Source organism: Theropithecus gelada, chromosome 11, assembly GCF_003255815.1.
Source record: "Theropithecus gelada isolate Dixy chromosome 11, Tgel_1.0, whole genome shotgun sequence".
NCBI classification, from domain to species: Eukaryota; Metazoa; Chordata; class Mammalia; order Primates; family Cercopithecidae; genus Theropithecus; species Theropithecus gelada.
In genome coordinates, this window is record NC_037679.1 from 80,299,866 (window position 1) to 80,312,851 (window position 12,986).

Sequence of the window (12,986 nt, forward strand, 5' to 3'; positions counted from 1 at the left end):
AATAAATAAAATTAATAAATTAATTAAAGAGCCGGCTGTGGGCGTCTGGGCTCAGTCCCCCTCAGGCCCTCTGGAGACGGCCTAGACGTGTGTCAGAGTTGTCCCACCTTGGGGAGGAATTGGGGTATTTAACCAGCAGTCCCTCAGCCTTGGAGCCTCTATTCTCTGAGAGTCACATTCTCTCTCTCTCTCTCCTCCCTCTCTCTCTCCCCACCACTCTCCTCTCTCTCTCTCTCTCCCAATCACCTTCCTTTTTTTCCTCCCTCCCTTCTCCCCTCATGGACGCTGGCCCTTGACGCCATATTTGATTATAGCCCCACCCACAGCTATAGCTGATTGGACCAGGGATAAACAATTAGGCCAATCAGAGTCATTTCTCTTGAGTCCTTGAGTTCTGGAACTGGCTGGGCAGGGGGTCTGGGCTTGCATTTGAACTGCGGAACTTAACTTGGAGAGCATTGCGGAACCACGTGCCCTGGGAGAAACAGAGGAAGTCGATGTTTAGAGACTCGCAATGGGCACACAGAGAGACAAAGAGAGGCGGGCTTCAGACAAACTGAAAGAGCAACCCCGGCACAGGACGGTTTAGTTTCTGATTCTATTAATAGGTTCTCATAAGGTTGGGCACATTTCCTGCACTGGCAGTCTGTCAGATAAGTGTTTCCTCAAAAAAAAAAAAAAAAAAAAAAAAAAAAAGGCCTCCCTTTCCTGCTGAAGAATGTCACTTGATTTTCTGTAAATTGTAAACACACCCACACAGTCACACAACTAAGAAATCCACCATTCAATCCCCAATTTTTTTTTTTTTTTTTTTTTTTTTTTTGGTAACTTTACATTGTTTCCATCACGAGGTCAGAACATTTCATTGCTGCTGTGAGACTCTCCAGAGTTCTCATTAAAGAGTTCAAGACAGTGGCTGTTCCCTTAGCCTCGATCTCTGAGTGATTACAGAGAGCAGAGCCTTCTGGGAGACCCATGATGGACATAGAGTGTGAGTGAGAATTAATTCATCACTGCTATAAGCCATGAGATACTGAGAGTGCTTTGTTATTGCAGCATAACCTGTCCTATCGTAATAGAATCATAAAAAGTGCTGAGAAACAATTTGCTGGACATGGGACCCAGGAAAGTCATGGAAACCAAGGGGAAAAAAACTAGTCCAAGATGCAGAAAGTGGCCAGTGATGTTGAATGCATCCAAGAGATCAAGTAAAATAAGGAATAAAATATATCCACCGAGTCTGGCAACTGAGAAGTCTTTGGTAACCTCGTTGAGAACAGAATCCGTGGAGTGGTGGAGGTGGCAGTGGTGAAATAGCGGACAAGGGCTGAAGGAGTGGAGAGGGGAGAGCATGAGGGAACAGTGCAAGAGTGCAGCAGAAAGACAAGAAAACAGGCCGGGTGTAGTGGCTCACGCCTGTAATCCCAACACTTTGGTAGGCTAAGGCAGGCAGATCGCTTGTGACCAGGAGTTCAAGACCAACCTAGCCAACATGGTGAAACCCCATCTCTACTAAAAACACAAAAATTAGCCGAGTGTGGTGGTGCATGGCTGTAATTGCAGAAACTCAGGAGGCTGAGGCACAAGAATCGCTTGAACCCAGGAGGCAGGGGTTGCAGTGACCCAAAATCTTGCCACTGCACTACAACCTGAGCAACAGAGGGATACTCCATCTCAAAAAAAAAAAAAGAAAGAAAAGAAAAGAAAAAGAAAAAAAGAAGAAAGACAAGAAAATAGATGTCTTTGAGTGGTAGCAAGAGCAACACTGAAGTGATTTGCCTATTCTGGACATTTCCCATAAATGGAGTCATAAAAGATGTATCCTTTAGTGTCTGGCTTCTTTCACTTAGCGTAATGTTTTCAAGGTTCATCCATATTGGAGCATGGGTCAGTGTTTCATTCCTTTTCATGACTGAATAATATTCGCTTGTATGGACTTTTGTCCTTTTGTGTATCCATCCATCAGTGGATGGACATTTGACTTGTCTGCCTGTTCACTGCTATATCTACTATTCCTGGTGCTCTTGGGAATAAGTGAATGAATGAGTGAATGAATAGCATAAACAGAGCTGTCCAAGGTCACAGAGCTGGTAAAATGTGAAGCCAGGATTGGAAGCCAGGCCATTAGTCCCCTAGAGCCTACGTTCTAAGCATCAGGCTTTACCTGCGAATCCTCTCTTTTTACAGATGAAGATGGCTGTATCACTCAGATTCCCGGCGGGAAAGCAATGGCATACTCAGGTGGGGTAACTAATGATGGAACCATCTACAAAAGTGTGGACAGAGTTAAGAAAAAGCAATAGGGGATAGTGAGCTGCCTGGGGCTGGCAAGAGTGGGGAGCCCTTACCACTCTCAGGACTAAAGGAGGGAGTGGTGCCCAGAAGCCCCGCCTATATGCAACTGAGAAGGGCAGGGCCAGGGAGTCATGTCTATCCTCACTGCTCTCCAGTCTCCTGAACTGGAAGCCAGAGGGTGAGGGGAACCCTGATGCAGTTTGTATGGGTGGGAAAGTACAATTAGTTTAGACTGAAAAACTAAAAATCTACCCGGCCACTTAGCAGGCTGGAATAACAGAAATGGATCAAGCCAGCTGTAAAGACAACAGGGAACAATATTTCTCTGTAGCTGTCAAGTGATAATACAACCCAGCATCTTTGAGTGACTGCTGAAACATTGTCCTTTAAAATCAGAGACCTTCAGAAACTTTGCTGTTTGAAATTACAAGACCAAGACTGAAATATTCCAATTTTGCCTGGAGGATCTAAGTCATCTTGACACAGGGAAGCAGCCTCAATTTACAACTCAGGAGCAGAGCTTCAGATAAAGAGTTTCTGGACACATTTGACATTTATCTTAGCTATGTTGCTTCCTAGGAAGCAGGGCCCTGGGTCCTCTTTGCAATCCAGACTTGACGTTGACTGCTTTGTACAAACCTGTTGTGCTCGTAGTCTATCAAAACATGGCTTCATTTAGATTTTATCTAAACTCCACTTTCCTCGGAATCCTATAATAAATCGCTGTCTCCCTTTGTTTGCTGATGTGCTGTAGCTCTTCTGGTGGGTGGTGTCCCTCACGGAATAGGTCAATAAACCTAACTTTGTTGGACTGCCACTGTGTCCCTGGTGATCTTCAGCTGATTCAGGTCTAGGTCATGGGTTGACCTTCCGGGGTGCAGAGCAGGGTGGAGAGTAACTCAGAGGGTCAAGCACAAAAGATCTGGCAGAAAAATAACGCCCCTCCACCCCCACCACGCCTACCCCTGCAAATCTGATGTCCCCCACCAACTGCAGACCAGAGTATTATAAGGGGCGGCGGAAGAAGAGAGGGAGATCTTCATTTACTCAGAGCTCCTATACATCAGGGGCTGAATAAAGGGTTGTAGAAATGAATGAATCAATCTCTGAGTGGGGCTTCAGGCAATGGAAAGATCTCAGCCCTTTTCTGAGGCACAATGGAAGCTCCGGGTCTTGTGACATTTGCACGGCTACCCCTTTCTTCCAACAGAAATGAAACCAAAAAAGTGAAAGGAAAGGGGGGAAAGAGAGAATTCTAAAAATGCCCGTCCTCTGAACACCATCTTTGTGTAGGCATCTGGGGGAGGCCAGCTGGGGCGAGGTCATCTGCCAGCCAGGCCCGTAGGACTTGGCTCTTCTTGTTTATCGCAGCCGCATCTGGGGCAACTGCCAGGGCCCGCCCCAACTCTGCAGTCATTGGAGGAGCTTGAAGTTGAAGGCTCCTGCTAAAAATCAGTACGTTTCATTTTGCAGTTACTGGGAGGGGGCTTGCTGTGGCCCCATCAGGAAGAGTAGCGCTCTGGTCCAGCTCCGCGCAGGGACGGAGCCTGTCACCATGCCGGCCTGCTGCAGCTGCAGTGATGTTTTCCAGTATGAGACGACCAAAGTCACTCGGATCCAGAGCATGAATTATGGCACCATTAAGTGGTTCTTCCACGTGATCGTCTTTTCCTACGTTAGGTAAGTGGGATGTGAGGAGGGCCGACAGCACAGAAAGCCCCAGGGGGCAGCTTCAGGTGCACAGTCTGAATCTCATATGGTTTTCGAATCTGAGACGTGCTCTCAGCAAGCTGGGCGGGAGGGAGGAAGCAGCAGCAGCAGGCAAGAGGAAACGGTGCCAGGCTGCAGCAGAAGGAAGCCACGGGACGGGCAGGATTCCTGTCTGCTCTACTCCAGGCCTGCCAGGGCGAGCAGGGCAGGGCACGCCTGGGGAAGGTGGGAAAGCGCAAGGCAACACCCTGGATCCCCAGGGAGGAGGCGAGGATCTCAGGGCACACCTGGTGATCATGCTGGCATCTGAGTCACCGTGCTTGGGAGGAATAGCACCAGGCTTGAAAATGTATTATAACTTTAGGTCTTCACCAATGTCAGGAAGGCCCTAATTTTTGGTTTTTGTTTTTTCTAAAAGAAACTTACTGAGATATAATTTATACACCATACAATTTACCCATTTAAAGCGTACCATTTGATGATTTTCAGATTATTCACAGAGTTGTGCAACCATCCCCACAATCAATTTTCATTGACTCAAAAGGAATCCCACACTCCTTGGCCATAATTTCCAACACTGTTCCTCCTCCTTCCCACCCATCAGTTTACTTTCTGCCTGTATGGATTTGCCGATTCTGGACATTTCATATAAAGGGAATCACACAGTCTTTGTGCCTAGCTGTTTGCACGTCGCATGTTTTCAATGCTCATCTATGTTGTAGCCTGTGTTGATACTTCATTCAATTTTTTTTTTAAGAGACGGGGTCTCACTATGTGGTCTAGGCTGGCCTCAAACTCCTGGACTCAAGTGATCTGCCTGCCTCGGCCTCCCAAAGTGTCAGGATTACAGGCGTGAGCCATTGCACCTGGCTGATACTTCATTCCTTTTTATGGCTGAGTAATATTCCATTGCATGGATAGACCACTTTTATCTATCCATTCATCCACTGATGGACATTGGGGTTGTGTCCTTTTTTGGCTATTATGAATAATGCCACGTGAACATTTGTGTACAAGGTTTTACACATATATTCTCCTTTCTCTTGATTATGTACCTAAGAATAAAATTGCTGGGTCATATGTTAACTATGCTTCACCTTTGGGGGAAATGTGGAGCTGAATTTCACAGCAGCTGCAGTTTTTTACATCCCCATCAGCAGAGTATGAGAGGTCCAGTTTCTCCACATCCTCACCAATGCTTGTTATCATCTGTCTTTTTGGGTTTTGTTGCTGTTGTTTTGTTTTTGTTTTTGAAATGAAGTCTTGCTCTGTTGCCCAGGCTGGAGTGTAGTGGCGCAATCTCAGCTCACTGCAACCTCCACCTCCCCGGTTCAAGTGATTCTCCTGCCTCACCCTCCCAAGTAGCTGGGATTACAGGTGTGCGTCACCACTCCTGGCTAATTTTTGTATTTTTAGTAGAGACGTGGTTTCGCCATGTTGGCCAGGCTGGTCTTGAACTCCTGACCTCAAGTGATCCGCCCACCTTGGCCTCCCAAAGTGCTAGGATTACAGGCGTGAGCCACCACGCCTGGCCAGTTGTCTGTCTTTTTTATTATAGCCATGCTAGTGGGTGTGAAGTGGTAGTTCACTGTGGTTGTGATTTGAATTTCCCTGATGGTGAGTGCCTCTTATTTCCTGTGCTGATTGATAATGATGATGGAGGCAACTTTTATCTATAGACAGTGGCAGTGTAGTTTACTAAGAGTTAGGGTAACTTTTTTCATAGTACTGGCTATGTCTTCTGGGCCAAGTCATTAATTTCTCTGAGCCTCAGTTTCTGCATCTGGTCGTAGGGTTGTGACAACCAAAAAAAAAAAAAAAAAGGCATGAGCAGCCCTTATCATGATGACTGACATAGGATAACAGCTGGTATCTATTTTTAAAAATAATCTTTCTGAGTCCGGGCGCGGTGGCTCACACCTGTAATCCCAGCACTTTGGGAGGCTGAGGCGGATGGATCATGAAGTCAGGAGTTTGAGACCAGCCTGGCCAATATGGTGAAACCCCGACTCTACTAAAAATACAAAAATTAGCGGGGCATGGTAGCGGGCACCTGTAATCCCAGTTACTCGGGAAGCTGAGGCAGGAGAATCGCTTGAACCCGGAGGCGGAGGTTGAAGTGAGCCGAGGTCGAGCCACTGCACTCCAGTGTGGGTGACAGAGCAAGACTCCATCTCAAAGTAATAATAATAATAATAATAATCTTTTTGATTATATAATATATATGTATATAAAATACACGTATATATTTTTATATACATCCTCTGCTCTGACCCTCAAAGTAATCACGTCCAAGTTCAGCATTTGAGATCTGGAAATGTGGATTCAAAAATCCTTCACTTCTTTGAGCCTTGGTTTCATCATCTGTAAAACAGGGAGCATTGTTGATAGGAATATTAAATGAACTAATAAATGCAAAGCTGTTTGAGAAATATAAGGCATTTAGCAATCCCTGATTAAGTGTTAGTTCTTACTATTAATAATGCTATTATTAGGATTATTATTATTTGATTCATATGTTTACCGTTCAACAAATATTGAATGGTAAACATATATGCTGGGTTGGGCACGGTGGCCCATGCCTGTAATTCCAGCACTTGGGGAGGCCAAGGCGGACAGGTCACTTGAGGTCAGGAGTTTGAGACCAGCCTGGCCAACGTGGTGGAAACCCCATCTGTATTAAAAATACAAAAATTAGCCAGGCATGGTGGTGGGCGCCTGTAATCCCAGCTACTTGGGAGACTGAGGCAGGATAATCACTTGAACCCAGGAAGCGGAGGTTGCAATGAGCTGAGATTGCACCACTGCACTCTAACCTGAGCCACAGAGCAAGACTCTGTCTCAAAAAATATATATGTAATATATATAAAAATAGTATTTTTAGTGGAAACAGGATTTTGCCATTTCTACTAATTATATATATTTTTAATATATATTTATATATAGTTATATATTTACTTATATATTTATATATAGTTATATATTTATTTATATTTTTATATATTTTTATATATATATATGTGCTGAAATCTAAAATAAGACATATTACTTAAACCAGCTATCATATGACCAATGGTAAAGAGCATAATTAGTAAATGCCCCCTTCTGCATTAATACATAGATTGCATGTCACACTTTCATGTAGCAGGTGATGGGACTTCCTGACATTCTTGGGCTCAGCATACAGTCTTTTTATTTCTTTCTCTTTTAGAGACAGGGTCTCATTGTGTCGCCCTAGGCTGGAGTGCAGTGGCATGATCACAGCTCACCACAGCCTCAACTTCTCAGGCTCAAGTGACCTCCCGCCTCATCCTCCCAAGTAGCGGGAACCGTAGGCACACGCCATGATGTCTAATTTTTTATCTGTTTTGTAGAGATGGGGGTCTCCGTATGTTGCTCAGGCTGGTCTCAAACTCCTGGCCTCAAGTGATCCTCCTGCTTTGGCCTCCCAAAGTGCTGGGATTATAGGCATGAGCCACTGTGTCGGGCCAGCAATTCCTTTTTCCTTTTTTTTTTGAGATGAGGTCTCACTCTGTCACCTAGGCTGTAGTGCAGTGGTATGATCTCAGCTCACTGCAATCTACGCCTCCCAGGCCCAAGCAATCCTCCCACCTCAGCCTCTCGAGTAGCTGGGACTACAGGTGTACACCACCACGCCCAGCTAATTTTTTGTATTTTTGGTAGAGAGAGTTTCACCATAGTTGTCCAGGCTGGTCATGAACTCCTGAGCTCAAGCAATCCACCCGCCTTGGCCTCCTAAAGTGCTGGGATTACAGGTGTGAGCCACCATGCGCAGCCTTCAATTTCTTAAAAGTAGATTATTGTATAATAAGAAATTTTCTAAAAACAGATTACTATGTGAACACCTTGTAATGATAAATATTTTTCTTTCACATGGTGAAATCATAACTTACATGTATTTGACTCCCTCAGATTCAGTGATACATGTTCCATGGGGACATGGAGAGAGAGAACAATATAAATAATGCAATGATTCAGCAACCAGGTTCCCTGGAGTAGGTGTGAGACGGGATACTGGCATCTGGGGTTCCGTCCATCAATCTCTGTTCCCACATGCTTTTTAGCGAGCATCTTGCTGCTCTACTTATTAATCTGGGTACGTATTTTTCAGCCATGTGACCCCTAAAATAAGTCAACTCCTTCATCTTCACCTGGAGCGAAACTGTCAAAACAGCAACTTGTTCTAGGGCTGGAGGCAAAATTGGCTCCAGCGGACCCACTGGGAAGTGGGAGGCATTTGCTATGCTTTGTGGACAATTTAAGGGTTTAAAAGGCCATTTGGATGAGCCATGATTTTCATCTTAAGTGCCAACTTTAGAAGATAACCTTCACCGGCCAGGTGTGGTGGCTCACGCCTGTAATCCCAGCACTTTAGGAGGCCGAGGCGGGCAGATCACGAGGTCAGGAGATCGAGACCATCCTGGCTAACACGGTGAAACCCCGTCTCTACTAAAAATACAAAAAATTAGCCGGGCATGGTGGCGGGCGCCTGTAGTCCCAGCTACTCGGGAGGCTGAGGCAGGAGAATGGCGTGAACCCGGGAGGCAGAGCTTGCAGTGAGCCGAGATCACGCCACTGCACTCCAGCCTGGGCGACTGAGTGAGACTCCGTCTCAAAAAAAAAAAAAAAAAAAAAAAAAAAAGAAGATAACCTTCACATAAACTACTGTTTGTATTTTAAAATATAAAATGGAAGAAAAAACTATCACCAGCTTTGCTTTTTCCCTCTTGGTTAATGGACTATCTATTAACATCTCACTAAATGGCCAAATGGAGTCTCACAGTACAGTTTGGGAAATGCTGCCTTAAGTTGCACTGTGAAGCCTTAACTTCATGTAACCATGACTTAGCCATCTGTGAAATGGGTAGACCCATGGGGCATAGGAATTGGGGAATGTAGTTTGCATCAAGCAGGACTGGTGTGGACCATAGGTGGAAATCCAGACAGGCTCGAGCAATGTTCAGGACACAGCAGCAAGTGACATGTTCTGACCAGGTGTTCCTACTGGGGCTGGAAGGACTAAGAGCCAGGATAAGGAGACAGGGCCTCAGTTATTGAAAATAGGATACAAAGCAGGGACTGGTTATGGGGGAAATTAACCGAGAGGCTGTTCAGCTTCTCTTATTCTCACAACCAAGTTCAGATCTGGAGTCAAAGGCAGGGATGCAGCTACAAGAGGAGTTTGTGTTGGAGGTCTGTGTAGATAGCATGCTAAGCAGGTCTGTGTCGGCCAGGATCGTTCGGGCAGTAAGTGACAGAAACCCAACTTATGTTAACCACAAAGCCTCAAAGGGGAATTTATTGGATCATGTAACTGGGCAGTTGAAGAGATGGTGCTATCCTCGAACATGAATGAAGATAAGAGTTCAAACTGTGTCATCAGGGCGGAAAACTATGTCATCAGGGAGGATCCCTCTCCCTACATCCTGGCTCCATTTGCTTCTATTTGGCTTCCTTCTTGAACAGCTCTCTATGTAGCAAGATATCCTCACATTCTCTTCTTTTAACAACCTTAGAGGAGTAAACAAGTCTTTCTTGATAGCTCTGCTAGGAAAGTCCCAGGAAAGACTCTGATTGATCAGATGTGAGTTACACATCCATCCCTGAATCAATCACTGTGGCCATGGCCAAGGTGTCATCCGATTGGCCGGCCTGGGTCACGTGCTGGCTCCCGTGGCAGGAAGTAGGTAGAAGACAAGGGAGCCGTGTGAGCCCTACCTGAACCACATCCAGTGGATTTTCCTTAGGAAGGAAGATTCTGTTACCAGACAAAATGGGAAAAGGAAGTGGGAAGGGTAGGCAGACAAAAATCAGTGATTCATTACAAGGTCTTTCCAAAAACCAGAAATTAGGGATTTCTGAAATCTACTTCTGTAGTCCTGGCTTGTCTCAGCCCTGCAGCTGGGCTGTGGAGACTCTATCTGGGCAATTGCTGAGCTCCTATTCTTACGTCGGCCCCTTCCTCAGTCCCACCAGGAGCCCTGCTCCTCATCTCGGACGTGCTGCTTGGCCTACAGAGGCTGCCAGCTCACCTTGGTACTTTACTACTATTTGGTTTCTTTGACCACCAAGCTGTTGCTTAAACCAAGCCGCCTATGATGGCACCACCTTGGAGAATTCTTTTTTATTTTTATTTTTTATTTTTTGAGACAGGTTATCACTGTTTACTGAGACTGGAATGCAGTGGTATGATCTTGGCTCACTGCAGCCTCGACCTCCCGGGCTCAGGTGATTTTCCCACCTCAGTCTCCCCAGTAGCTGGGACTATGGGTGCATGCCACTACACCCAGCTAATTTTGTATTTTTAGTAGAGATGGGGTTTCAACATGTGGGCCAGGCTGATCTCGAACTCCTGACCTCAGGTGATCTGCCCATCTTGGCCTCTCAAAGTGCTGAAATTACAGGCATGAGCTACCGCACCCGGCTGGAGAATTCTTTCGATTTTATTCTGAGTGGGTTGAGAAGCCATGGGAAGACTTCAAGCAAAGGAATAAACGATGGTTGCATTCTCTTTGGAGGATTTCCCTCTTCCCTGGAGACCAGTCCTCACAGAAGCTTTTCCAATGGCCACAGAAGACTAAGGAAGATTGAGAGAGGCACAGAAAACAATTCCACTCAGAGCTGCTGCTTCTCCACTGCCCAGTCAGCCTCCACTGGCGCCAACATTGAGCCTGTGCTGTCATTCCTGGTCCTAGGCTGGCTGTCGCCATGGAGATGGTGCTGCTATGCTAGTTTGTGGCTGTTAAAATGGAGCTCCTGGCTGAACACCTGTTTCCCAGCGAGTGGCCACAAACCTGTGAGTCTGGGCCTCCTCCAGCTGAGTCGAAGTGAGCCCAGCACAGAGGCCAGGGAGGCACCAGACGCCAGGAGGAGCAAATCCAAATCCATCCCAAGCATGGCTCCTCTGACCATCTTTTTTTTTTTTTTTTTTTTTTTTTTTGAGACAAGAGTCTCCCTCTGTCACCCAGACTGGAGTGCAGTGGCACAATCTTGGCTCTTTGCAACCCCCACCTCCTGAGTTCAAGCAATTCTCCTGCCTCAGCCTCCCTAATAGGGACTATAAGCACATGCCATCACACCCAGATAATTTTTGTATTTTTAGTGAGATGGGGTTCTGCCATGTTGGCTAGGCTGGTCTTGAACTCCTGGCCTCAAGTGAGCCTCCCGCCTTGGCTTCCCAAAATGCTGAGATTACAGGTGTGAGCCTACCCTTGCCCGGCCTGCCCTTGACCGTCTTCAGAGAAGTAGAAGCAGGAGGTCTGCCACATTCTCATCCAAACCCTGACACCTGGGTGATGTGCTAGAGCTTGAGGGGGAGGGTCAGAGATAACCCAGTTCAGGAAGTGACCCCGTAGGAGGAGAAGAATCCAACCACGTGACACACAGTATGACGAGAACAGTAAATGCAAAGATCTGGAAACACAAGAGGAACAGCAAGGACGGCATGTCCCTGAACCTGGGGAGAGAGGAGGGAGCAGCCGGAGCTGAGGGCAGGTCGGCTGAAGAGTTGCAATTTGATTTTCAGTGCCATGGGAAGCCACTGAAAAGTGTTATGCAGAGAAGTGAAAGCATCTGACTCATGTTTCCAGAAGCCTTATGGGTCACTATGCAGAGCATAGAGTGTGGTGGGACAAGAATGATGGCGAGGGACCAGTGAGAAGGTACCTGGAGTGACCAGATGTGAGGAGACGGAGGCTTGGGCTAAAATGGGATGGCAGAGCTGGAGACAGGTGGACAAAGCCGGGATGTATTTCGGAGGCAGAACCGACAGATTTGCTAGGAGGTGAAAGATGACTCTGGGTTCCTGAGGTACGATGATGCCTTTTACCAACTTGAAGAAGACCAAGGAGAGGCTTGAGGACTAACATGGCGCTGTGAAGGAGGCCAGGCAAAGGTGGAGACTGCCGTGAGCTGTGGCTCGGTGACAGACAGACCCTGTCTTAAAATATTTATGTAATAAAAAATAATAATAAATAAAGGACCAGGCGCGGTGGCTCAAGCCTGTAATCCCAACACTTTGAGAGGCTGAGGCAGGCGGATCATCTGAGGTTCGAAGTTCCAGACCAGTCTGGCCAACATGGTGAAATCCTGTCTCTACTAAAAATACAAAAATTAGCCAGGCATGGCCGGGCGCGGTGGCTCACACTTGTAATCCCGGCACTTTGGGAGGCCAAGGTGGGCGGATCACGAGGTCAGGAGATCGAGACCATCCTGGCTAACACGGTGAAACCCCATCTCTACTAAAAATACAAAAAAATTAGTCGGTCATGGTGGCAGGGGCCTGTAGTCCCAGCTATACTCGGGAGGCTGAGGAAGGAGAATGGCGTGAACCCAGGAGGCGGAGCTTGCAGTGAGCCGAGATCGCACCACAGCACTCCAGCCTGGGCGACAGAGCGAGACTCCGTCTCAAAAAAAAAAAAAAATTAGCCAGGCATGGTGGCACACGCCTGTAATCCCAGCTACTTGGGAGGCTGAGGCAGGAGAATTACTTGAACCCGGCAGGCAGAGGTTGCAGTGAGCCTAAATCGCACCACTGCACTGCCACCTGGGCAACAGAGCAAGACCCTATCTCAAAAATAAATAAATAAATAAATAAAGGATATCAGACAAGCAATTAAAACACCTGCCTACTACCATCTATCCACATCCTTTTTTTCATGTCTAACACCAAAACACCAAAATAGCTGGAAGCACATCATCTCAAAAGATAAGCATGGTTCTTTCAAATGAATGACTGTAGCCTTACAAAAAGCTGCCGCCATGTCTGATTTTCTTGTTTCGAGGGGTAATGATGGAGGCTTCTCTCCTGCACCCACAGGCCTCTGGGGATGCCACCCCAGCCCAGCCTCCCACCCTGGACTGGAGCCTCCCAGCCCCTCTGCGTGGGTAGCACAGTGTTGGGAAGAGGAAGGAACAGTTTGTCTGGCTTTTTCACAGGCCCACAGCTGGCCGATGCAGTG

General features: G+C 46.7%; 1 protein-coding gene across 2 annotated transcripts in view; it reads left to right on the forward strand.

Moving 5' to 3' along the window:
* Positions 1 to 3,713: 3,713 nt before the first annotated feature.
* P2RX7 (purinergic receptor P2X 7) overlaps positions 3,714 to 12,986 on the forward strand; it is a 50,011-nt gene continuing 40,738 nt past the window's right edge. The window contains exon 1 of one of the 2 annotated variants that reach the window (XM_025403442.1): positions 3,714 to 3,975. In XM_025403442.1, coding sequence (XP_025259227.1) covers positions 3,851 to 3,975 — 125 coding nt within the window. In that variant the 5' untranslated portion in view covers positions 3,714 to 3,850. The remainder of the gene's footprint in view (positions 3,976 to 12,986) is intronic. The other variant, XM_025403443.1, reaches the window with a different exon arrangement.